Source organism: Cryptosporidium andersoni (genome assembly GCF_001865355.1).
Source record: "Cryptosporidium andersoni isolate 30847 chromosome Unknown contig_18, whole genome shotgun sequence".
NCBI lineage: Eukaryota > Apicomplexa > Conoidasida > Eucoccidiorida > Cryptosporidiidae > Cryptosporidium > Cryptosporidium andersoni.
The window spans coordinates 103,296-130,309 of record NW_027122829.1 but is presented as its reverse complement, the minus strand read 5'-3'; the positions used below and the strand labels follow the sequence as shown (position 1 = coordinate 130,309).

General features: G+C 31.5%; 9 protein-coding genes across 9 annotated transcripts; 3 read left to right on the top strand and 6 right to left on the bottom strand.

The window, feature by feature from the left end:
* Positions 1-125: 125 nt before the first annotated feature.
* Positions 126-1,901, top strand: cand_019870 (pyruvate decarboxylase isozyme 1; the record flags this gene model as incomplete). The annotated part of the gene is made up of 1 exon (XM_067212217.1): positions 126-1,901. One exon carries the CDS (start codon positions 126-128, stop codon positions 1,899-1,901), a length of 1,776 nt encoding a protein of 591 aa, XP_067069123.1.
* A 622-nt stretch (positions 1,902-2,523) lies between these two features.
* cand_019860 (uncharacterized protein) lies at positions 2,524-3,825 on the bottom strand (the record flags this gene model as incomplete). The annotated part of the gene is made up of 1 exon (XM_067212216.1): positions 2,524-3,825. The coding sequence occupies one exon, from the start codon at positions 3,823-3,825 to the stop codon at positions 2,524-2,526; it is 1,302 nt and encodes a 433-aa protein (XP_067069122.1).
* Positions 3,826-4,347: 522 nt separating this feature from the next.
* Positions 4,348-6,066, top strand: cand_019850 (uncharacterized protein; the record flags this gene model as incomplete). Its single annotated transcript, XM_067212215.1, has 1 exon — positions 4,348-6,066. One exon carries the CDS (start codon positions 4,348-4,350, stop codon positions 6,064-6,066), a length of 1,719 nt encoding a protein of 572 aa, XP_067069121.1.
* Positions 6,067-6,173: 107 nt separating this feature from the next.
* On the bottom strand, positions 6,174-8,306 carry cand_019840 (uncharacterized protein; the record flags this gene model as incomplete). The annotated part of the gene is made up of 1 exon (XM_067212214.1): positions 6,174-8,306. One exon carries the CDS (start codon positions 8,304-8,306, stop codon positions 6,174-6,176), a length of 2,133 nt encoding a protein of 710 aa, XP_067069120.1.
* A 478-nt stretch (positions 8,307-8,784) lies between these two features.
* Positions 8,785-10,848, top strand: cand_019830 (protein kinase domain-containing protein; the record flags this gene model as incomplete). The annotated part of the gene is made up of 1 exon (XM_067212213.1): positions 8,785-10,848. One exon carries the CDS (start codon positions 8,785-8,787, stop codon positions 10,846-10,848), a length of 2,064 nt encoding a protein of 687 aa, XP_067069119.1.
* Positions 10,849-11,068: 220 nt separating this feature from the next.
* cand_019820 (uncharacterized protein) lies at positions 11,069-11,866 on the bottom strand (the record flags this gene model as incomplete). Its single annotated transcript, XM_067212212.1, has 1 exon — positions 11,069-11,866. One exon carries the CDS (start codon positions 11,864-11,866, stop codon positions 11,069-11,071), a length of 798 nt encoding a protein of 265 aa, XP_067069118.1.
* A 1,848-nt stretch (positions 11,867-13,714) lies between these two features.
* On the bottom strand, positions 13,715-17,479 carry cand_019810 (SPC97 SPC98 family protein; the record flags this gene model as incomplete). The annotated part of the gene is made up of 2 exons (XM_067212211.1): positions 13,715-17,302; positions 17,405-17,479. 2 exons carry the CDS (start codon positions 17,477-17,479, stop codon positions 13,715-13,717), a joined length of 3,663 nt encoding a protein of 1,220 aa, XP_067069117.1.
* Positions 17,480-17,831: 352 nt separating this feature from the next.
* On the bottom strand, positions 17,832-20,312 carry cand_019800 (protein kinase domain-containing protein; the record flags this gene model as incomplete). Its single annotated transcript, XM_067212210.1, has 1 exon — positions 17,832-20,312. The coding sequence occupies one exon, from the start codon at positions 20,310-20,312 to the stop codon at positions 17,832-17,834; it is 2,481 nt and encodes an 826-aa protein (XP_067069116.1).
* Positions 20,313-20,696: 384 nt separating this feature from the next.
* cand_019790 (uncharacterized protein) lies at positions 20,697-26,475 on the bottom strand (the record flags this gene model as incomplete). Its single annotated transcript, XM_067212209.1, has 5 exons — positions 20,697-25,765; positions 25,832-25,937; positions 26,005-26,109; positions 26,192-26,256; positions 26,463-26,475. The coding sequence occupies 5 exons, from the start codon at positions 26,473-26,475 to the stop codon at positions 20,697-20,699; spliced, it is 5,358 nt and encodes a 1,785-aa protein (XP_067069115.1).
* Between the last annotated feature and the right edge of the window lie 539 nt (positions 26,476-27,014).

Below are 27,014 nucleotides of genomic sequence, written 5' to 3'. Positions count from 1 at the left end.
ACTCGCCATAGAGTACAGTTTCAATAAAGTTGCAAGAAATACATTTACTGGTATTTTCTAATAAAATAATATAAATTATTTTGTAATATTTACAGTGTAATAGACTATCTAATAGACTTATTAAGATGACTAGAGCCCACACTCACGAAGTAAAGGAATGCGAAAAAGCTGAAAAGATCTCAATATCTGCATATTTATGTATGCGGTTAAAAGAATTGGGATGTGACCATATATTTGGAGTCCCAGGTGACTTCTCATTATCATTCCTAAATGTTATATTAAAGAGTGAAGTCAAGTATATTAACACTTGCAATGAGCTCAATGCTGCCTATGCAGCTGATTCTTATGCTAGAATTAGAGGTATTGGAGCTTTGTCAACTACCTTTGTTGTTGGGGAATTGAGTGCAATTAATGGTATAGCTGGATCTTTTTCTGAGGATGTTCCCGTTGTCCATATTGGCTCTGCTCCAGCTACAGCTCACCACAAGAAGAAGACTCTACTACATCATTCATTATATGACTATTCAATATCAAAAAGGATGTATGATATGATTACTATTGATTCAGTAAAAATTGATAATAAAGAATCTGCTGCTAGAGATATTGATAGAGTTTTGATAAACTGCATCAAGCACAGTAAACCTGTATATATACAACTATGTGCAGACTATACTAACGAATTAATAGATAAACCTACAAGTCCTCTGAAAATTGAACATAGAAAGAGTAATGAATCTAATTTAGATACTGTAATGAAGCAAATTCTTTCCCTTCTTAAAAAGTCCCAACAGCCTGTTTTTATGCCGGGTTATGAACTATTGAGATTTAGAAAAACTGAACTAATGAAGGAATTACTTGAAGTATCAAAAATTCCTTTCGCTACTATGATCATGGGAAAAACTGTAATCAGTGAACATCACCCACTCTATATTGGTTTATATTTTGGAAAGAAAGGTGATCCTCATGTCACTCAATATATTGAGGAAAGTGATTGCTTGATGATTATTGGTGAGAAACTTATGGATTTCAATACAGGATTTTTCTCAGCAACACTGCCAGAGAATCATACCTTGCATTGCAATTTTGGTAAAGCTACTATAGGTGATTGTTCCGTAGATGAAGTGTTTGTCGAAGATATAATTGAAAGACTAATACAAGCTTATAAATCGGGGGAGTTAAAACCTTATAACTTTCAAAGTGCAACACCTCCTTATCCTCAGGCTATGCATCGTTTTACACATAGGCCTCAGAAGCGTTTAGCTCTAGAGCGTCATCACACTCTTTCACTAGATAGAATGTTCGATACTGTCGTTTCAAGTTTACCTGAGGGAGTTAATGTATTAGCAGAAACTGGAACATCACTTTTCAGTGCATCTGAAGTCATGATCCCTAATAACTCGCAATTTTTTGGGCAGTCATTTTTTGGATCAATAGGATATACAGTTGGTGGTCTTGTAGGATTATGTTTTGCAAGTCCAAAAAGAACATTTGCCTTTATTGGAGATGGAAGTTTACAGGTTACAGTTCAGGATATCTCAACTATCCTTAAGAATAAGCATAACCCTGTTATAGTTATTATAAACAATGATGGGTATACAATTGAGCGAGTTATTTGTGATCATCCATATAATGATATCGCAATGTGGAGATACTCAAAATTAGCAAAGTTGTTTGGTTTTAAAGATATCCCATCTTTTATTACTAGAACAGAAGGAGAATTTGAACATGCTTTTACTTATGCTTTGAAACATCCAGAAACTACCTGTATAATTGAGGTAGTTGTAGAAAAGATGGATTGTAATCATACCTTAAAATGCCTAGGTAAGGAAATGGCTATTAATAGCAATGTTTTGGAAGAAGAACAACAGCCATCACCAAAAAGGTTAAAGTCCGAAGCATAGTTATTTTAAATAGGTTGATAGTGTGTAAATTTATGGGGCAGTAAAACATTTCATATAGAATTAAGAAGGAAATGTCTTTTTCATTTATGAAAATAGTTTGATTGTTGCATACCCATGAGATCTATTAAAATTAAAGGATATTTCTTTTGGAGTTATTTTATATAGTATTGAAATGCGTGTCTAGCAATAGCATCATCTTTGTGAACCTAATTTATCATTTTGTATAATAGAGATAAATTAGAGAATACAATAAATTAAACTCTTCTCGTAAAGTTTATGAATATTAAGTCGCAATAAGTGTCAAGATTTTGGTTTTCGATTAAGTGGAATATCCAGTTAGAAATAGATGTAAAGGTGAATATTTCTTGTATTGTTTGTCTAGTTTTATATTAGAAGAAAAAATAATATTTGATATTAAAATAGAAATAAATAACTGGAAGGGGAAGGAATTATTGAACTAAATTGTGGTTTCTTAGTGATTTATTTACCTAGTTTATGATTGTGATATAAGTATTTATACTGCAGAATGATGAAAGGTGATGACTTATTAATGTATATATTAATATTTTAGATGTCTAATAAGCATTAGTAATAACTTTCGAACCACTCTATAAGTATTTAACTACTCCACCATAGATGTTTCCTTAAGCTGAATATTTTGAGATTTTCTGAGTTCATCTGTAGGAATAGGGATATGTTTAACTTTTGAATAGTTATCGTTTAGACAATATCTAGAGATATAGATGAAGATTAAAGTGCACGAAAGAATGATACCCAAGTTTATTAACAAATTCCTAACCCATGTGTGCAACTTGTAACTCTTGTTGAATATTTTTATAGTTGAAAATGAACTCTTTTTTGGGATTACAGAAGATATATTTTCGATAACCTTGTGATTTTCATCCTCTTCATTAACAAGTAGGGAAGATAATGGCTGTCTAAATGTCTTCTCTTTACCTTCCCTATATTTTAAAATATCATTGAGTACAATTGATAATCTAGCCCCAGCTATTAACAATCTACTTCTAAGTATCTCAAACCATGCAAACTCAAGAAGAGGATCAATATTAAAATTATTTGTCAACTTTTCTTGATTCAGGGGGTGTATAAACAGTGCAGAACACATAATTTTAATACTCTCTCTAGCCCAATCATCTATTATATCAATACCTCTTTCTTTCCAAAGTATCACTTCCTTGTCAAATATATCCCGGATAGCAAAAACATGTGTCCAACCACCATACCAAAACTGAGGTTTCTCAATTTTTAGTTTTTGAATTAATCCCTTTTCCCATATTTCAAATAGTGAAATAGTTTCCTCAGTTCCATTTATTATTAGATGACCATGGAAATCTCTACCTGCATTGCTCTCAGTAAAACCAAAGTGTAATGGCTGATGTAAATCTCCAATGAGATTTACTAAAAATTTGACTGAATCTGAATCTGTAAGCTGAATTCCTTCAGGGTAATTAATTTTATTTCGATCTAAACCTATTAAACGACTATATAAATGTTTAATCATTGGTACCAAACAGTGCCCTGTTTCCTTGCATTCTGCACTGGCTCCTACTTCATTGCAATATTTATCTGAATAAGTATATGGGAATGATCTTGTACCATCTCCTAGTCCAAACATTTGAGGGCCACTCTCAGGTAGAAATTTATCAAAGTGTAGCTCACTCATATCTTGATATTGAAAATGGAAAGGCATTGTTGATGGATGTTTCTGTGACACTCTTTCACCCCAAGCTGAAATATCTACGATATCTTTTCCATTCATTAGACGTTTTAACTGATGCAAAGTATTTCCTTTAAGACCTGACATTGCAGTCATTGCAATCGCACTATGGCCATCAGCATCGAATCCTCTACAAAGTCTGTAGCAAAGGAACAACGGATAAGCAACTATATAGAGAGTTCTCATATATATTTAGTATAGGATCCTTACACTTTAGGACTTACTGAGACTTAATGGGTGTGGGAGACACAATAAAATAGTGCAGAATTCAGGAAGAGGGCCTAGTAAATAGCCGCTGATTTTCATATAACTACTTGTCAATCAAAGATAATATCATTAAATATATCGTGAATTTTATCATGGAGCAGTTCATTGACATATGAAAATGCAGATTCTCCACTTTTTAAAAAAAAAAAGAAAAAAAAGGATTTCAGATTACTTCAAATATAGGATCCTTTATACCAGCTTACACGCAAAATATGTTATACCCGCCTAAATTTGTTTTTGTCTCTAATTCAAATTCCTTACCAAATCAGCTATAGCTAAAAAAGACCAGATTGCTATCCTTACTAATAACATATACATTTGTAGCTGAAATTAAGCTTATACAGTATCGATCTTGCCTAAATATCTCGTGTTCTCCAGTTATATTTGACCATTATTTTGTTACTTAGATCAATAGAGGTCTACTACCCTTATTACTTTGTAATGGCAAATTCTGGAATGAAACGTTCATCCTATGGGCTATCTACGGGCCGTGGAGGTAGTAAAGTAATTAATGGGGAGATTCAAAATATTGGGTTGCGTGCAATGTCGAGTGTTCCAAATAGTAATAAAGATAACTTTAGCGCAAATGCAGGTGCAAATGCAAGTACAAATTCAAACTCCGGAAGCATCCAAGGAGCAAACCAGAATATTCAACAGCATCAAACAAAGAGAAACTATACAAGTGGAAGTTCTAATAAACGTGGAGGTAACCAAAGAGCAAATTCAAAGGATCAACATCAAATTCACATAGATCAGAAAAGTCGCAATGTAGAGCAATTAAAGAAAAAGGAGGAAAATTATCAAGACCAACAAGCAGTACATCAATGTACATCAGCAGAATTTAGTATATTTGTACTCATATTAGTTGGTCAGGAAGTAGAAATTAAATTGAAAGATGGGACTAGATTCTGCGGTTTATTTCAATCATTGACAACAAAGGATACAGGAGGTGAAAATTGTATTTGCCTGCAGTATAGCAGAAGAGTTTTAGATTTGGATAGTACGGAATTATCTGGTAAAATTGAACAATATGCACTGTTTCCACTTAATTCTGTGCATAGCATGATTACAACTAACAAGGAAGGAATTCCAACGAATTTTAATAGTGTCTCAGGAGAAGTTGAAGGTAGCCAGGCTGAGAGAATAGCTGCATTTAAAACTGACACTGAGATCAGCAAGGATAGTAATGTTAGAATAGGACGCACATTGCAACCTTGGACAGATGAAAGCAGTTTGTATGTATCTGAAGAAATCTTAGACTCTACTGCTAATAATGGATGGGATCAATTTGAGGTAAATAGAATTAGATTTGGAATCACTGGTACTTATGATGAAAATTTATATACAACTCCTCTAAATTATGATGATATATCTGAAGAGGATAGGAGAAATGCTGAGTTACTGGCTCTTGAGATAGAGCGAGAACAAAGATTAAATGAGCTCTCTCCCGAAAAGGATACTTTAAAGAAGAATAAATATGATGCACATGATGATGAGGAGATGAAATATAGTTCAGTATATAGAGAGGAGGACACCAAAATATTTAGAGACAAACAAAAGCTGGAGATCAATGACTCAGGGGAACAAAAGAAAGATAGCTGCAACGGAGCTATTGGGGCAAAGAGTAAGAATTGCAAACAAGGTTTTTCTTTTAACCCTAATGCAAAGGAATTTCAACCTAGATCGTTTACAGGTAATTCATACAATTCAAGTAATTCTAATATCTGCAACGTTTACTTAGGCAGTAGTGATGGGAACATAACACAAACTTATAGAGGTGAGCAGTCTATCCAACAATACGCTAGATATCAGGTCTATGGAGAGGCAGATGAACTAATATATACTAATCAGCAAATGTCTTATGACAATAATTATCAAAATGGAGGATATTATGTTTATAATGCTATAGGATACCCACAATATGACGGTGATGATGGTAGTGGGGTTGTAATTAATAGTCAGCCTATTTATTTCGTACAAACAACAAAACCTGGTGCATCTAATTCGGCTTATTATATTGCTGAAAATGTGAATTCAGCTTCTTGGAATAGTCACTATGCCAACGTTGCTACCAATATGAATATCTACTCAAATACAGGAAATCCTCAATTGATATACCAATATAGCTTCCCAAACCAAGGATCTGCTTATCATCAATAAAGGTATAACCTATAATAGTGGATTTTCATAATCTACACTAATTAAGATGCATTCACAATTTATATTTGGACAATTTAATTTAAGAAGTGGTGATACCTTTGTTCTATTTATAATGGATAGATGTGCACTTTATTACAAATATTGCTGCCTTTTTTGCTGATATTATAAAACTTCATTAATTTATTTGTAAGCTTTTTGTAAAGTTGCATAGTTCTATTTGATTCTGTGAATTCTCCACTAGATTCACTGTCATCTTTATTCAGCATCTCACTATTAATATGCAGCTTTAATTCTTCTGTACATGATCTATAACTATCTTTCTTAATAAATGCCAATAATGTGTAGCTTTGTACCAATGTGAAATTAATCAATTTCTTAATTTTTAAGTTAGTATTTTTGAAAGATGCAAAGCTGAAGGCCTTTTCTCCGGAATTTATAATTGACTGAAGTATCTTCTCTACAAGAGCTTCATCATCGTTTCCGTCGTTTAAAAGTGTTAGAAGTTTTAGATACTCAAATATACACTCTAAAGAGCATACATCAAAGCAATCGCTACAATTCTTTAATCTCTTTAATCCATGTGTGATATGCTTCTGCGTTTTGAAGGTATCACTTAATCCGTAATATGTATATAATGCTAGGAAAAGATGTAACTCAGAAATTTCCTTCCCAAGCAGTACGCAATTCCCATTATTTGTCACTGCTATATTGCACCTATACATATATTTTTTCAATGGATCTATTAATTGAGCTAAAAATGAGGGGCAAGAGCTAGACATACCACTGCCTTTTGTGTACTTTAACATCAATGTTGGTATTATGATATTCCAGCAGATGTTATGATGGAACCAATATTCTTCTTCTCCAATTGAACTCAAAGTGTTGCCAGATAAATAAAGAAATACATCCTCTATTGGAGGGAGCAAAATAAGTTCAGTATCTCTTAATTTCTCATCAAGAAGTATTATTGATTGTTCTTGTATATGGTGAGTATGTATCCGTTCAATAAAGTGATACCATATATTTTCTACAGCTCTAGTTGCTAAAATACATGGACAATTCTTTAGTATAAAAGTGATGTGTTGTGTTAAACAATTGTATATTGGAATTATATCATCAAAGCTCAGAATAGATAAAGAATGTAGCACTAATGCTAATATCTTCTGAATAATCGATTGTACTATTGAGCATAAACTTGTATCATGATTGGTGCTCTTGTTAACACCTAATGAACAGTCAACAATTCTCCTTCCATGGCTTACAATCAGTTTAACTGTCAAGTGTAATTGACAAAGCATAGTAAATGTATACAGCTTAATGTCTGTCTTCTTTTGATATAAATTGGGTACATTATTTATTATTCTATATGCTTGCTGTATATATTTCAGTGCCAAACTGACAATTTGCTCACTAAGTGACAATGTAATATAGCAGTAGACCTGCATCCAATAGTTTAGTGATGGGCTTATAGAGTCGCTAGAAGAAATAACACCAACTTTTTGATCGGTTTTAGTTATATTTTTCAACACACTTTTGATGAATCTCTCACCTATACTCTTATATTCATGGTTTTTTAATAGAGTTAAACCTTGGAACCATAGAGTTGTATTCTTCACATGATCTGCAGTTGTACTATGTTGGAGTATATTCATCTCAGAAATTACTTGACATATGTCTTTAGGTTGTTTCAACAAGTTTAACATCCAATCTGATACAGAGGACTTTCCCAATATAGACATTTCATAATGACGACTAGATTTCAGATTTATTTTATACCTGTTGTCATTTAACAATTTCACAAATTGCTGAAGATTTTCTAAAATTTCTATCCAGTCTAGTATTGTCATATTATTGCAGTACAGCAATAATTTATACCATTTTAGATATTCTTTGTACTGAACAAGGTAAGGATCTGGTAAGAGTTGTTTTTTGGATATACCAAATTTATCGAATTTCTGAGATTCAGTGATTAGCTCCAGTAGTCCTGATATAAGCGTCCTCAGACGATGTGGGGAACCATTCAAAGTATATATTAACCTATTTAAGAATTCCTTCGATAATATAACGTCTCTCTGTTCTATATATTCTCTATTTACTTTATAACAGCTACTATTCATACCATCTTGGGAATAAAGTATACATAACTCTTTAGTTTCGTCTTGAATCCCTGCTCTTAATAGATCTATAGATTTAAATGAGGCACCTTTATCAAAAATATTGAAGATATCTACTAAATTCATTTGAGTTACTACGGATATTTATGAAAAGCAAATTAAAAGCATCTGATTTCTGTTTGAGAACCTAAGGGAGTACCTTAAGACTGAGAACAGACTGCAACAAGGAATTCTTGATATTCAAGGCAAGTTTGAAAGCTTAGAAAACGAAAAAAAATGTAAAATCCTCACCAACACAATATTTCGATATTATACACTTTGCATTAGTAACTTCCTATTTCCTCCCCCCACTCTATGTTTAGCAAAAACATGCAAGTATTATGGAACCAATATTATACCGCCTATATTCTAAAGGCGGTTAACTTAGCTATTTCATAACTGTTACTTAGATTTCCTTTTTTTTAAAAAGAAATTCTTTTTACCATCATTTCTTTTGGAATATTTAGATTTATAATGTTTCGAAAGATCACTACAAAGTATACTGAAATTGAATTATCAGCCTGAATGCACATAGATCTGAAGTCTAATTTTGGACATCACCAGAATGTCTCAAAACTCCAAATATAGTTTTTCTCACCAGCACTCTGGTGATTTGGTTCTCTCCCCACAAACTATGGTAGAGAATCTGTTACTATCTCAGAAAGATGAGCATAAACAGCAGAAAAGCAGCCTGGATCTTGTGGAATCTGAGGCGACCTCTCTAGTCCCATATAAAGAAGTTACAGGACAACTGAGGATACATGGAAGTAGTCATACTAATAAAGATTTATGCACTAAATCATCAAAATATGCAATGGTATCTCAATATTTTAATGTGCATTGTCCTATGTGTGGTAGATTAATGCCTCAGAAGTTCTACTCTGGATTTTGTCCCAATTTAGGATCTCCCTTGACTACTGCAATAGATAGTGAGTCAAATACAATATACTCAAATATATCTACTAAAGCAGATGAAAGAGTAGAATCTAGTGATAAAATTAGCAACCGGAATTCATTACCTAACTCTGATATGAATCACAGAGATAATATGTTCAGTATTGAAAGTCAGAATTACTTTTTTTTTCTTGAAGAACTATTCAAACAGGTAACTTTACATAGAAATGTTAAATACATAAAGAAATCATTTACTGAGTGCAATGATAACAATAGTAATTTAGATACTGACTTAAATATAACAAACTCGAAGTTTACTAACCCATATTTTAAAGTGCAAGAAGTGGAATATTCTAATACTCAAGATTCATTTGGAGAACCACAAGCAATGCACTTTTTTACATCTAATTTACCGGAATACCCGAATTCAAAGTTTTCTGAAACTCCAAATTTCAATCTTGTTAATTTGAAATCAGATCTATTGATGACTGGATACTATGGAAAATTTTTTAAAGAAATAAAAAAGCTAGGAAGTGGGAGTTTTGGTCAAGTCTACTTATGCTCACATGTCCTAGATGACATAACATTGGCATGGTATGCTGTTAAAAAGGTTCCAGTTGGAGATGATAGAAAGTGGTTATCTAGTGTATTACGCGAAGTTAAAATCCGCGAATTACTTCACCATCCTAATATAGTTCAGTATAGGCATTCGTGGCTCGAAATGTACAGCTCTAATGACTATTGTCCTAAAGTACCATGGCTATTTCAGCTAATGGAATATTGCAACTCCGGTTCACTTGAAGATTTCATTCTCAAAATGCTAACAAATAAAGGATATAACTCTCAAAAAAGAATGAAACAAAGCAGCTCCATTTCTAATGATGATCTATCTAGAGTTGAATATAGTCAAGAATTATGTTCGTCCCAATTAGCTGTAAAGAGCAATATTCAAGAAAATTCTTTGTCATGTAGCGGTCAGACACATATAAAAGATGATCATATATGGAAAATTTTCTTTGATGTAATACTTGGTTTGCAGCACCTGCACCATAGGGGTATTCTCCATCGTGATCTAAAGCCCTCTAACATACTGTTACATATTGTCTACGATGAATTTTTAGCACAACCTATTTGCCAAGCTTTATTGTCTGACTTTGGAACTGCTCAAGTGTTACAAAGAAGGTATTTGTATTCTAGAAGCGAGACAATGAATGATGACATCCATGACACTAATAGAGGCACGCCATGTTTCTCTGATGATGTATTCTTTGTAGTGGAACATATGCAACGTCATGGATATACGGGCACTGTAGAGTATACTGCACCAGAACTACTGATTCAAGATGAGAATGGACTTTTCTGCGGCGAGTATGATATATTTAGTGATATTTGGTCATTAGGGATTACTTTATATGTCTTGTGCTATAACAGGGTACCTTTCCAAGTTGATACATTTAGTGGAGGGGATCCAGAAGATCCTCAACAATGCAGAAAAGCTGTACTCAATGGGATGCACAACTTAGATTTCCCTGAATATCCTCTCAGAAGTTCTGACTTAAAGCTATTAATTAAGGCTTTATTAGATCCTGAGCCAGAAAAGAGGCCTAATACGGATGATATACTTCGCCATCCTCGGATTCAAAGTAAACTCAGATGCTCAGACTTACTTGTTAATGCAAGCATTGAATTAGCAAAGATGATCCAAAATAAAGGTGTATCTACCTGGGTAGAGTAGGAAGATATTAGTATGTACAAAAACATATTACAGAGAATATTTTTCGTTAAAATCCAAATAGACAAAAACCTTAAAAAGAAGTGGTTCTAATCGTTAAACAGGCTAGCCTCTATACAACACTGTGGTCACTTCCCATAGAATATACTTAGGTTAGATCTACCTAAGTGTTACTGCAATGGCTAATAACTCATCACAAAGTAGTACGTCCTTACCTAAACTTTCATCGTCTTCTACCGCTAGGAGTAGCCTTTGTTGAAGAGGGTTTGCTTGTAGGCCTAACACCAGATCTTACACAACAGCTAAATCTGCAACATCCAAAAGCACGTCTTAATATGCAATAAATCACTTTCCATGCCATGAACAGGACGAAAATAGAAAATACAATATACAACAATCTGTCGTGTAATTCCTTCGGTATTGTGTCTATCAGTTCAGGATGCATATCTTCAATATTTAAGATAAGATTGTCAATCCTTTCATTCAGCATTGCTCCACAAAAGTGTGCATATTCAGTATATGGCTCCAGAAAAATGACATAATGACCTGCATAAGCCTTTAGAGTATTAATAACCTTTGGAGAGAATTCTCCACACTTATCAGTGAATGGTTTTAGGTATTTTCTGGAGTATTTGCACAAGAGAGTTAATTGTTGGTGAAATTCTACTGGTAACTTATGGTAGCAAATAATAAACAAGGTTCTCAGCAGTTTACTGTAGTGATATAAGTAGTGTTTTATAGTTTTCCAGGTTATAATGACAGCTTCATCAGTTTTCGATGCACATTGGCTAAGCTTCCTTTCGTATTTCTCAGCTGATTCAAATAAATGCTTAACTTCACTCCTCATGCTCTCTAATTTACTTGAACAGTCTCCATGATGTCTTACTAATGATTTAAGTTCCCTCTCACACTCTTTCAAACGCTCTTCAGATGAGAACTCTTCAGCATTTATCTTCAGTATCGAGGTGAAGGATGAGATTAAGAGTAGCAAAAGAAATAATATACCTAATCTTGAAGACATAATAAACTGATATAAACAAAATCTAGAAGTAATAGCTAGTAGTAGAATCAATATGATTGCACTTGAAATCTTGGTTTCCCACTTTCTCCTTTTCCACTTTTTGGCAATGCCGCAGCCCCCCTCATACACCTCATGGCTGCAACCCCATTGTCCAATATCCATAAGACAGGACGCTCTATGTTAGCGGCGTCTGGTGCATTTATAGTTGTGGCGCATAAATTGAAATGCCATGTTTCATCCGTAAGAAGAAGAAACCATTGATATTGAAATACTTCACTTCATGCATAATTTTTGTTTCAAAAGATATTCTGGATTTTTTATATAACATATCTAGAAGGGTTTGATATACTTAAATATCACAAAACTTTTCATACTAAAAGCCTTGAAATAAATCACTTGTATTACCTAGCACAGAGGACACTTTAAAGGAATGAGATATTTACTATTTTATTCCGTGTATAGTCTGGAGTAAAATTGGTCACTTGGAGATTGCAAAGTGGAAATGAGAGCTCCAGAATTCATTTCAACTAAGAATAGTGTTATAAATCCTATTTAATACCGATACTTTATAATAAGGTCTTATTTGCTATTAAAGGTGCATTCTATATATTGTAGAAGTATGCTTAATTGTTAGCACTAAGTATATTCAACACTTTAATATTTCTAAATCTCATACAATGGCTATTTTCAGTAAAGTGAATAGAATAAATAACAATATACCTAAACCAGAGTTTTCAATTTATTTGAGATCTTAATTTCTTCTAATTTGTATTTTCTAGACTTTATTAAGTAATCAGGAAGCAAATACCATTACATACTTAGTAAATTTGGAAATAAGTTCTCTATTAGATTTGAATTTCAAATATTAATACAAGCTATACTATTATATAACACTTTTTTATTATATTATAGAAGTTTAACTAATAATAAAGTAAATTTGTACACAATGTGGAAAGAATAAAATACTTTAAATGTGATATATAATTATTTTATTAATTAACCCTTATCTTTATCATAGTGATGTACTTGAAATGTAATAAAACTCTTGTTACATATAATAAAAATAGGAAAACAAGGTTCATGTAAAGAATTACAATAATAGGGAAATTAATTTGCCTCATGAGCAGCTACTATTATTCTCTAACCTTTTACTTTGACAATTTTCTTAGCAATATAGTAGTAAATACTTATATTTGATGGTATTTAAATTGCTTGCACTCGGATTTTCCTTACATTTGAATTATATTCAGTTAACTAGTACAATATCCTCAAATCTAAGCACAGTAATAGAAAATACTGGGGTGAACTTTATTATCCTTATAGAAATAACTAAATTAAGAAGTTTAAATAGAAAATATTATATCAAACATATACCTTCATAAATAAAATATAGGATGGATTTTATAGCTATTAATGCATAGTTACTGGGAAACCAGTATATAAGCTTAGTAAATTTAAAGATATAAATGAGAACTCACCATGAACTGCTCTCTATACTGAAAAAGAAGTAAATATTCAATTATCTAGTAACTCCAAATACTGTCAACACTAGTGATATTTTTAAGTAATTGAAAATATTAATAACAGATATGTTTCTGTGCAGTATAATATCCTCACTACTTTGTATAGGTAATAATTCAAGAGAGATATTTAATAAAACTACCCTTAATAAATTAGCTAAGAGGATTTATTGAAATATATATTATATATCAAATTCAAATGAAATAAGAGATTAAACATTTTTATTCAATTATGGAGTTTAGTTGATAGTTTAGATAGCTGTTGTCTAATAGTATTAATTATATTAGCTCTGAGTGCATAAAAATACAAAAGAAATTGGATAATTCTTTAGTCTAATATGGTATGCAGATTTTCATTGACTTCTTCATAGTCACTCATTTCGACTGGATAGCTTAGAATATTACTTTTATTACTAGATTGATAGAAGTTATTGAGGTCTGATTTTAGGATCAATTCGTAGAACCAATGATCTGGATTCCTATATGATTGTGTCAATTCAAAAAATGCTTTTGCTAATTTCTCAAAATTTAAATTAAACTTTTCTACTATACTTTGAAATGAAGAATCCATAATCAACTTTTCTAGGTGTGATCTATCAAAAGAAAAGCGTCCATTTTTGTATGATTGAGAGAATTTGTCACGATTAATGGTAACTTCATGAAAATTCCCAGTTGTTTCATTTTGCAAGTAATTCTCCTGTCCTACAGTCTTGGCAGCCAGTTTATCTACACCATATTTATTAAATAAAATCGAGTGTCTACAGTAAAGATGGCAAATTGACAACAGCTTATAAAAAGAGTGAATAATCCCATTTGTACAAAAACAGCGTTTCAATATGTTGTCGAGCATATCATCTTGGCAAGATACAAATTGTTCAATGCTTGTTATGCTATCTTTTTTCGACAAAAGTGAGTTCCATAATGGTTGAATAGCATCATACATGATAAATTGTAATATTCCATTCATTAATATTAACATCCTTTGCCTTAAAAAGTATGACTTTTTGGCATCGTGATAGAAAAATAAGTATCTAGTTAAACCATTACCTTTAATATACTCCCACAGAGGAGATATTGTTTGATGAATAATCCACACATTATTAAGTAGAGACAATATATATTTTATCTGTAAGATTAGACGAAATATTATCTGATACTTTCTTATAATTTTTTTTGGCCAAAATAGTAGCATTAGTTTCAATTTAGGACGAAATTCCAGTGTGAAATGTTTAAATGCTTCATAAGAAATAGGTAAATGTGCTTTAGAAGTATTTTCGTCATGTTTATTATTATTAAAAAAGTCTATATATAGGTCAATTTCTTCACTAGAAAAATCAATACATTCATCTTCAATTAGTAAGTTTACTTCCTTGATACTCTCTGGTAATAGTAATTCACTAAAGCTACATACAAAATCTAATGAGCCATTTGTATCACTCTGATCATCTATTCTGTAGTATTTCACAATAGTGTCGTTCCATGCTTTACATGCATGTACAAAACTACTTTTCCCAGAAAGACCACCACCTAGTATATCAAGCCCAGTTGAATCAATAAATTCCTGAATAAATTGGTCATTATAACAAAAAAAAAGATCACTAAAGTAATTTAAATACTTCCAAATATTATAATTTTCTTTAGAAAATTGATATAGCAAAGTTTTACTACTTTTGTACAAATTTTGTATAAAATGATGTAAATTCACAAATGATAAATCCTCAATTCCACTAGCTAAGTGCATCAATAAATCACTTTCCATTGAATAAATATTAAGTACATTAAGTATATCAATAACTTTCAGGTTATTAGAATTTATTTCTGTTAAGGGTTCATGACTCCTCAGAATTTGCTGTACTTTACCTATATATTTAATCTCAGTTTTAACAGGAAATACCAATGTTGGTAGCTGTTCTGTAATAAGTTTAGCTAGTCCAAATACGGATTTATTCTCCTTAAAAATCTGATCATGTTCCTTATTACTTTTGTAACTAAATTCACCATAGTAGTCAATAACACTACCACTGGATAGCCAAGGATAAAGGAAGTACTTTATCCAAGGTTCACATACCTGTTGTAGCAAAAATTTGGCTATTTTTAAAGATAATATCTCACCATGTAGATGATTTTCAATTATATTAACAATTACATCAATAATATGTCCTCCTTTTTTACCAAGTGATTGAATAGCTATCAAGTCCAACACATTAAACGTAGTCATTGCATGTTGTATTTGATTCCACATTGATTGAAGAGTGACCTGACCTTGTCTTACAGTAGTTTCAAGCTGAGAGACTCTTAAAGTAAATTGCTTCAAAAATTCGCGGAATGTACTGCATAGTGTTTGGGATATAATTCCAAATTGATTATTTCCTTCGTGAATGTTGAGATATTGTAGAATACGGCGATACAAAGCAGACAATTGTAGTATTCTATATGTTAGTGGATATGCCATTGGATCACTCATATTTGTTATCTTAGAAGTAGAATCATCAACCTTTATACCAAATATATTTGAAGAGAGATTCATGCTACTTTTCAAATCAAGAGACTGCTCTTGTAACTTTTCAATATTTAATGGGTTATTCTCTGGATCATCCACTATATGGAATACAAATGTTGATAAAGAAATTCTTAGTGATACACAAATGTCATTACTCATTAAATTTACATCTTTGCTTTTGTTAGATATTATAAATATTGTTTCTGGGAGATATCTCTCATAGGAATGACCAGTGAAATTATCGCTTGGAAAAAAAATATGCTCTGTTGCTTTTATATATATTCCTTCAAGTCCCATAAAAGAGTTTAGGATATCTTCGAGTAATAACTGTTCTTGTACTTTTGGTGTAAATGAGCTAAGTGGTTTGATTGGGAGAGTAGATGTGGTCTTCCTATCTAATTCAGCAATTGCATGATTAAATACATATCCACCAATGCAATTTGGAGAAGTTATCTTAGTAGGGTCAAAAGATGAAATTGAGTTATAACTGTTACATGCACTATTTTGGGGATGACCTAATATATTGTCCCACCCAGCCGGAGTATCCGATACGAGAGTGGATTTTCTTACTAAAATTCTTGAAAGTTTAAAACATGGGTACAGATCTATCAAGGATGAATTCGGTAAATTCTTAATGGAATCCATCTCTAAAAAGCAAAATGAAACTATACCTGGTGAAAATATATTCTTTCCGAGTGGTTGACATTTACTTTTTAAAATATGCTTCAATTTGTACCAGTTAGGGAATATTTGTTGACTTGCACAAGAACATTCTAATACCATCCAATAACAGCTCCTATTATATGGGATTAGTCCTCCTAATTGCAAGGTTTTGTGGGATGTCAAAGATGAACTGCAATACGTTGTCAGTAAACTGAGTAATTCTCCATTTGCTACCCACCTAATAATTAGAGTATCGCTATATTTCAATGTATTTGTATTTGGAATATTTGATGTATCCATATTTTCAGCTAATATACACTCATGAAATATTGGTACTCTTTCAAGTTGCCATTCGTATGGTGTTAAGATCCTGGGCTTTATATTTGTATTAATCATCATAGAAAATAATTCATCTACTTTAGTTATTGTGAAACTGGAGTTATGAGACTTATAACCGATTGCAACTAATTCGTTCTTAATTTTAGTGCAAAGATAGATTATATCACCAGACTGCACATATTTCGGAGGTGTTGATAGAGAGGTTCCAATTAAATCCTCTTTACTGACTATATAAAAACTAGATGATAAAGATAAACAAGGGAAATTTGTAGATCTAACCTTACACCCATCTAATATTCTTTCATATGGGTGATTATTTGATACTCCCAAACGCAGACTTCCTATATTATCTGAGTCGATATATTCGGTGATTGATAGATATTCGCACATATCATTACATACTCGAAAAGCTACCTATTGAAATGTCACAAATTTTAAGAAATTACTACATCACTCCCCACAATTTTATTTTAGAGATAAATGTAAACTCCTAAAAACCTTTTTTATATTCCTTACCTTATCTTGATACTTTACATAAATATCATTTACAGTAGTCAAAACACCTTCTGCCATTGAGTATATTGAATTCATCTGTATTTGTCATAGAAAAATTGCAGCAAATTCCCAGCCTATAATTTGGGATATTATTTATTAACAACAAAAAATTTCATAAGGTAAAGCTTTTACTTGGCGGTTCTTTAGAATAGCTCATTTCTATCACAGATACACGTCTCTATACTTTCGTGACTCTAGTAGTACCTTTTCCTATTAAAAATAAAGCAATTATAAATACAAATAAAGAGTTTTATTGACACATTATATCCTATTAATTACTGGCAACTTATGACACATTTTTTGTGACTATTAAAAGCAGAGTATTGAATTCCCTTGCAAAATCTCCTGTAGATAAATAGCCTAATTACAAACTATTAAAAGAAAATTATTATAAACCATCAACATATTTTATTTCAAACCATGGGTGCATCAATGCATCGGAAGCAGATATCCTCTCAGAAGGATTGAGCTTTAACAGTAACCTCAATAAGTCAATAAATAATGTCTCTTGACAATCTAGAAGACTTTCAAGTGTAGCCGAGTTATTTCTCGTGTAGACACGAATTTTATTAATGCCAAAGTCACTGTTGCTGCAAATTTTTTCATATAAATGTCCATCTTTTGTTATTAAATTGCTAGCAAATTGTGACTTTGTAACCATATCTAGTGAAAGTTGCCCCATTATTAGTACAATATTTGATAAAAGTTGCTGAGTAGATTGTGCAGGAGCAAATAATGGTCTTCCCATCCAAAGTTCAGCCATTACACATCCTACACTCCAAATATCAGTTTTCTCGTCATACGGTAAACCTAGACAAATTTCAGGTGATCTGTAATAGCGGCTTTGTATGTAAGTTTTGCCACATTCTATCTTCTCGAAGTGCAATTTCGTACTACTACCCCAATCTATTAATTTAATATAAATAGGATCTTTAATAAGATCCAAACAATTATTGAAATTATTTATACAAGAGTTAGTTATATCGTTTGCATCTATGCAATCGAAGACGATATTTTCCAGTTTAATGTCACAATGTACAATATAACTTCCATGCGCTATACTCAAACACTTTAAAAGTTGAAATATTACTCTCTGAATTCTCCCAAGTGTATAGAATCTCTTAATTGGTTCATTAAAGATTTTTTTGTTAAGATAAATATTACTGTAACTATTAACACTAGGTGCCTCTAAAATTGCATCATCTTCTTCAAAATAAGATAAATGTTTATCTTGTACCATAAGCAGATTTGGTCCTAGTAACTCTGTTACAATCATTATATGGTTATGACTGACTAGGGTATCAATGTATTTCGGCATATAATTAACCTCTTTATTAAGCGACAACTCATTCAGAATTTCCGCTTCCAGTAAAGAATCAGAAAAATAGTTTACATCACTATTTCCTCTTTTCATTATTTTCAAGCATACCCATTTAAAAAATAAAAGGTCAATTGCAGAATAAACTTTCCCATATGTTCCATCAGACAATACATGAATCAATAAATACCTATTACCTATAATTAAGTCAATAAGATTTCTCTTTTCTATAACTCTAACTACATCTTCAAAAGTTAATGATAGAGATTCTGATTTTTCGGGAGATATATTGCAATTTTCAACTTTTGAATAAATAACATTAGGATTCATCAAGATATCATCAGTAAATTCTATTTCCTTTTTAATTAGAAGGCTTTCAACTGTTTGGAAATCATCAAGACAAAAATCTTTTGATAGTGAATTTCTATAAGAAATCTCCCATATATTAAAGTTATCTCTGAAATATCTCAAATTTATAGGACGCACAGAATTAATAGGCTTCTTATATCCAGTATTTACCATTCGATGCAGTCTGTTCTTCTGAGATCTTTGTTCACTCTCAACAATATCAGCAAATGATAAGCTATTGGTACTTATTTGTTTATCCTCAATATTAAGTGGAACATCCACAATATTTGAGCTACCTAAACTCTTAAAGTTCCCAAATAATGGTGATTCTACCCACTCTTCAGACTTGTTAAATTGACTACTATCGTAGATATCAAAAAATGGTAACAATTCTGACCGTGTTAGACTTAAAGATTTATTTGCAATAGCATGTAAATTCCTGATTACTTTATCTTCAGTCAAATCTGACCTAAATATTACTTCATTATGTATATGATATTCAAAAAATAGCTTCTCATAATATGAAAATGGGAAGTTACAAACTGATAAGTTCTCATATTCATACTCACTAATTACATCTGTTATAGAGTAATGCTTACTTAGTACTTTTTTATTATCAAGTATTGTATATATTGATTCCATTAGCTTGCTGATATTCTTTCTGATATACATGTTTAAATCTGCTATAGTTCCCACATCAATATAACTAGAAAGAAAAGTGGAATCATTCATAATTTTTTTTTGAACATATAAACGTTTATATATATAAAGATTCTCATAATTAGTATCCAAACTGACATCTTCAAAATATCTGGATCCTTCAGATTTTCTTAAAGGTATAATATTACTCTCAGCTAGTACTTTATCACTGGTTTCAGTCTCTTTTTGGAAGTGGCCATTTTGTAATTTATATAGTCGCATCACTAATGATGCTATATCATCCACTTTCATTTTGATGTTCAACTGATCACCTGTAAAATCCCTTCGGTCAGAACTTTCAAAATAGTAGTTAATACTTTGTCTCACATCACTTGCATAATCTGTTCGAAGGTAATTTATTATATGTTGTGTGATCTTCTCGGATACTACTTCCCAGCTACCACCTCTTTCCCAATAAATAGAAATAATCCCTAAGACAATTGATTTTATTGTCTTATAAACTAAAGTTTTCTTCTCTTCGGTTTCTATACTTCTGTTGCACATTTTATTATATATGTCTTTAATTATTGAAACTAGGTTTATGTCCCACTTATAGTATAAACTATCTAGTATAGATTTGATTTAATTCAAAACTTCTAGTAAACTTCCTTCTATAACCTAGATTTCCAATGAAATGTTATATGAGCAGGTGATCTAAAATTCGAATTGTACCATTTTGGGAAGTATTAAGAACGAATTCACTGGCAAAAACACTTTTCAACCCGCTATTATCCCAACAAGTGATACTTAAGCAGAATAGCAACTTTATATTACTCTTATAAAAACAAGCCACCTAAAGTAGATCACCCATCTAATTTTTTGAATTAAATTCAATGCAATTTGTTAACATGACCAACTATAACTTTAACTATCTTCACTATTTCAGAACTAATCTAATATATTTGTTTTGCTATTAGCTAAATTCTGTTCCTCGTAACTAAACGAATTTTCCGGTACTAGAGTATATAGAGATTCTTCTTTACCCTTAAATATCAAATTTAACAATTCATTGGAGCTCCTATTTCTCTCAAGTCTAATTGACTCCTTTGTAACGAGCGATGAAGAAAGCGTTGCTGGAGTAGTTTTTTTAATACCCGAAGTTAGTAAACCTTTCTTAGAAATATCACTATGTCCTCTCGCTAAACTTATTGCTAATTTTGCTGCAGGATAATACATTTGCGACTCTTCTAAGTCATCATGTTTCTGTTCCTCAATCTGTCTCTTTCTAGCTCGAGATTCTTCGTACTCTGGTCTCTTGTATATAATATATTTCCCACTCTTTGTAAATCGTTTTACTCTATCTCTATTAGCACTATTAATTAATACTCTGCTCTTTTTATCTACCTTTTGTGAAGATTTGTTATCTCCTAATACTCTATATTTGCTCTCCATCAATGTAGGCAATTCACTATATCCTTTTTCTTGAATAGGCTGTGTTGAGGTTTTCCCCACTTCTAATGCTTTACTATTATCTAATAATTTACTAGTTTGCTCCTGATTACCTAAGTTTTCCTTATGGTGATCTAGGATTAATTTAACCTGATTTTCACTCTCATCATCTTCACCATCCAAACTTGGTCCACGTCTTAAAAATCTTTTTTTTTTATTTTCCTCCAATTTAGGACTATTATCTGAAGAATCTGTGGAGCTATTTCTCTGAATATTTTTCTCTGTAGTATATGCTAGTAGTGATTCTTTATTCTCCTTATTTTCTTCCGACAAATTCGCTTCAACTTCTCCATATGTATCTATTTTATGTTCTGACTCATATTTGTTATCTTCTTCTGCATTAATTGGTTCATTATTATCAACCTCAGTATTTACTTGTAGCTCCTCTAATCTTACAGGCTTCTCTGAATATTCTGACTTTGCAGCAATATCATCTTTATCTTCAACCTGAGAGTAGTCCCATTCAAGTACAGCATCTCCACCCGTAAATTCAATGAAATGTTTATCTTCCTGAAGTAATTCATCTACTTTCAGCGCAAACTCATACATTAAATCCAATGGTGTGGGGGTATTGTGATCTTCATTATCTGGTAATATTGAAAATGCAATTCTCTGACCTTCGTAATTGACTTCAGTACCACATACTCTATCAGGTGATATCAACAATGCACTGCTGATAATTTCTTCTATACTCTCTATCAATGTTACAAAATTGTTGTCATCTACAATTTGACGTGCAATCCACAAATTCCCCCCTATACTTCCTTCGGGTAATTGAACCTTTCTTTTGCGCCTAGCTTTCCCTTTCTTTCTTCGCATATCTCCTAATAAGGATTCTCCAACTATGCCTCCTGTCACAGCGGAATCTTGAGCTATCTCACTCAAGCTTTCAGTCTTATCTTGGGGTTGCTTTGTATCTAAATTTTGATCACTATGTCTATCTTTCTGAAGATCTACAACATCAGCTTCGATATTTGGGGTTGCTTTTGTTAACCTTCTCTCATCTTGTGATGGTAGTAACTCATCAGGATTAGTATCTAATAACTTTGCTACTGCAATTGAAACCTTCCTTTTAAGTTTTTCCTCTTTTTTTATACGCTCTTGTTCTCTTTTCTCCAAAATCCTCCTTCTTTCTCTCTCACTAACTTTTTGTACAACTACTAAAAAAACTCTTGTGCAGATAATACATCCAGGGTATCCATTCACTGTCACTGCAATGCTAAAAGTTGCAGAGTGTTCTCTTGTATAAATAACTTCCAATTTACCTAACAAAGTATCTAGAATTATTTTTGTATCTGCATGATTGAAAGATAGAGGAAATCCCAATAATCTGTGCATGGGTGGAACCTTTGATTCCATTGCAGTTTTCCAATCTCTAAACTTTGCTAAAGCTAATGCCTCACCATCATCATCTGCTATTTCTGCCTGCTCAAGCAAATCTAATCCCTTCTCCAAAAAACCCTCTAAATTTGGATCACGATTCCATCTTGTCGTTAAATTTTGAGAATTCCTATGAGCTTGTATTTCATACATCAACATATTTTTTACAGTACCCTTCATACTAGTAATTGAAGATATTGTAGGTTTTGAGGAATATGGTTGGTAACGAAATCCCAGTGGATAGTCCATTGGAGAATCAGTACAGCTAACAAAACATGAAGTATTCCATAAATCATAGTATATATTTCCTGGATTAGCACTACTTTGTACATTATACCACATATTGCACTCATTAAATATGGTATCAATAGTTTTATAGGGTAACCTTACTACTTTTAGTAAATTTTCTGATGGAAGTTGATCCTGATTTTCTTCATTGTTTTGCATCTGCTTAGATAACAAACGCTCTCTTTTTCTAAATCTTATAGAAACTTCTCTAGCTCTTGCTGTATCTAAAAAACGATTTTTTAATGTATACACCTGTCCAGTTGTTACCTCCCAAAATTTGACTATCGTTATATTATTCATCTCATTAAAATGCCACGTCATAACCCAATAATGAATCAAACCTCTACCAACAGTTCCTATACATACAAATGATTGAACTTTCAGCTGTAATAACATTGAAACTTGCAACAAACAATGATCTATTACATTGCCACCATTATTGAGAAGAGTGAAATCTGGAGTAAACCAATAACTTGATTTCTTTAGTGTGAATGTCTCCAAATCTAATCCAGATACTGAAGAACCTTTTGTTTTTATTCCTGGAGTATCCTCAATGAGTTTATCTTTCACTTTTTTAGGAGGATCTCTATAGGTACTAGTTATAAATGGAACACACCGAATATAATGAAATATACTATTAGGCGTAGTATTTGTTAATGGAGATGGAATCGGACCAACAAATTGACACAATAACAACTCGTTTCCTCTATGATTAAATGCAGAATACAAGAAAAATCTTTGTGAGACACTTGAACCGACTTTTTTATCGAGTATCAGCTTTATATTTACTTTGTTACTCATAAAAGTCTTTGGAGCTTGACTTGGAGATAATTCTATTCTACTTCTTAAAAATATATCTATTGTTTCTCCAATCTCCTTCTTCTTATTGAATAAAGAACCAGTACTATCTCCCTTTAAATTTAATATATCAGGTGTGATAAATGCCTCAAAAGAGATATTTGCTGTTCTTTCTGTTGGAAATAAGAATTTTAGCTGTGTACTTTGTTCTAATAATCTAACCTTCAGTTTATCTTGTTCTCCATTAATATAAGAAGTAGTTACTTTTTCTGTTATAGATCGTTTCACTCCTTTTGCTGTAAATAAAGTGTCCCATATAGTAAATGATGTAAAACCGGCATGTTCTACCTTCTTAATTTGATCTATTGAGTTAACCCATAAATCTATATATACATCATCTAAACTCTCTAAATGATGGGTATATAACTGTGAAATAGGAGGTAACTGCAATGGGAAAACGATATAGTCACTGAATAAAGATGAAGATGATGATCTAGAAGACTCCCCAACTCCACTAGTTCTTGCAGTTAGCCCATGATGAGTAACAGATGCTCTTATTTGTGCAAAATCTAAATTTTCAAAAGTAACTATATTATCAACCTGTTTTATTTTCACAAGAAGATACACCCTATCTGGAATAAAATGTATAAGACCTCCTTTCTGCCTCTGTAAAGGATAGTGAGTAAATGATATTGTGCCTAAAATTGTTCCAAAATACCATGTAGCTAAATCACTTCTAATTGGAGATTTACTAGATTCTGTTAACCATAAGGGACTAGTCAACGTTGATTCTACAACTGTACTACTTTCAATTAGTCCTTTTAATGGAATATGCGCTTTTGCTTGAATATTATGTTTCCTATCTTTTGTTGTATCAACTATTTCAATATCCAAGAAACTATTTTCTAAATCTGCAATAGTCCCACGGAAGTACATTGCCCCAATACTATCCCATATTGGCCAATTAGTCTTACTCTGAATACTACTTGAAATCTTAAACACTTTAAAGGGATTTGGCCACGTTAGATAAATTCGTAATCTAGGACAGCATGTTGAAGGATGTAGTGAAGATTGGCTTAGTTCCTGCTCATATAAAAGACTATCTTTTTTTTCTAATAATCGAGGAGTTCTCTCTCTTATACCGAATATACTCAATATATTTTTCCAATATACTGAGATATTACCACTCTGACCATTATCTTGAGACGAATTACTTAAAACTACTTTTGAATCTACTTCAGTATCAGGAATATTAATAATATGAGATTCTAGATTTTCCACCTTCTCTATGGACTCTGATTTATTTACAACGAAATTATCTCTATATTGAAGCGGTTGTGATTCAAATCTCTTTTGCAAATTTTTTCCGATATCATCACAAATAAATTCATCCTTTATTGTTTTGAAATCATCAATATTATATATAGACTGATAATGTGCAGCGTTATTTAAGCTTAATCTATTTCCTTTATTAGATGTTTGGTTAAGTTTGTCCATCATATCTGAGTATGTAAGTAATCTCTTTACTTCCCATCTTTTGAATGATAACTGAAAATCATAAAGTTCTTGAAAGTAAAGATTAAATGTAACTTTGTACATTTGTTCTGTCTTGTTACTTTCTATTAACCGAACCAGTGTGAAATTTTGCTGTATCTCAGAATTAGCACAAACTAGTAATTTAACTTCAAATATAGCATCCAAAGTATTTAGCCTAAGATTATGATATTTCCAAGCGGAAATTTTTAATTTCTCTCGTTCAAGATCATTATAAGAACCACGATATTCAAATACAGGACTAAAATCAATATTTTGAGGTTTACCCTTAACAAGATTATGAATAACTGGACTTCTTATGCGATGTTTTAATGATCCATCCGCCAAAATGTACTCATGAGATTCATCTCTTACTCTATATTCATCTCTTGATGTTCCAAAGTCTATTTCCAAAAAAAGATTACATTCATCTGAAAAATTCTCTACTATAAAATTCCACATAGTGACTTTCCATCTCCGCTGAAGAACCTTATATATATCAATTTGCTCTAAAAAAAGTAAATTTAACTAAATAAAATTTAGATACATAAAATAATGTCGAAATTAGATCTCACCTTCTACATTTTGTTCAATAAATTTATTAATAAACTCATCCATTTGCATAACTGGAATATTGGCAAGTTCATCAATAAATTGAGGATCTTGACCAAGTGTTTCATCCTATAAATATAATATAATTAGCATTTATAGCTATATTTTAAAATATTATATATCCAAAAAAACTTACAGCAACAATCTCTGGCTCTTCTTTAGTAGCCAAATTACCCTCAGCTATATCTGCATCATTAGTTGGTTTTATATCATTCTTATTGCGATGAAATATATCAGATACCTTAAATCCTGATTTAAAAAAATTTAAAGAGCTAAACATCAATGTAAATATTTATTGAGTAATAGAAACTAATAGCAGATACATCAAGCATGCACCTATTGTGGGGACTGTCACTCTTAAACTGGATCTCACTTATATGTTTTGGCGCTATAAATAAAATAAGACACTTAAAAATTTTAAGATTAATATGAACCTCAAAATATGGCATTTATAAAGGAGATATAGGCATTAGAATATTTAACAGTTTATAGTACTCCCATAACAATGATCATACTAAAGGATTTCTTGATGTTATCATTGAGACTAGTAAATAGACTTGTACTGTGAATAAGAATAAACTTAGGAATATAGACCTTTATAGTTCATCTTTTAATATACTAAAGGGATATAGTAGAAGCAGAAAGTAATAATCTAAGTCATTTTATAAACATATACTTTAATTCTTTAGGTTGAAATTGAAAAGTGTACACTACTTACTATTCAAGCTAATTAAGTATCAACAGAAATCAAAAGATAACATATACCCAATATTTAGCTGTATAATATACTTAAGGAGTAAGTTTAGAAACTCGAAGATAAATGAATTTTATATTTTCAATTATTGAGAGTTGTTAAATATAAAACAAAAATATCAACTCTGAACTTTAATAATGTAGGACAGTATATTGCTAAAAAAAGAAATTTATATTATTAGAAATGAAGAAAGTGACACTCATTATAATATATAATTAGATATTAATATTACAAAGGTATAAAAATACTAAGTATGAGAAAAAGAAAATTATGGAGTAAAATGTGCTAGTATGATTCTATATATATATTTATACTTTTGGTTATAAGTGGTACTTATAAAGTTCAAAAAATCTAAGAGTTAAATTAGCTATTCAGAATTATTAATATTTAAA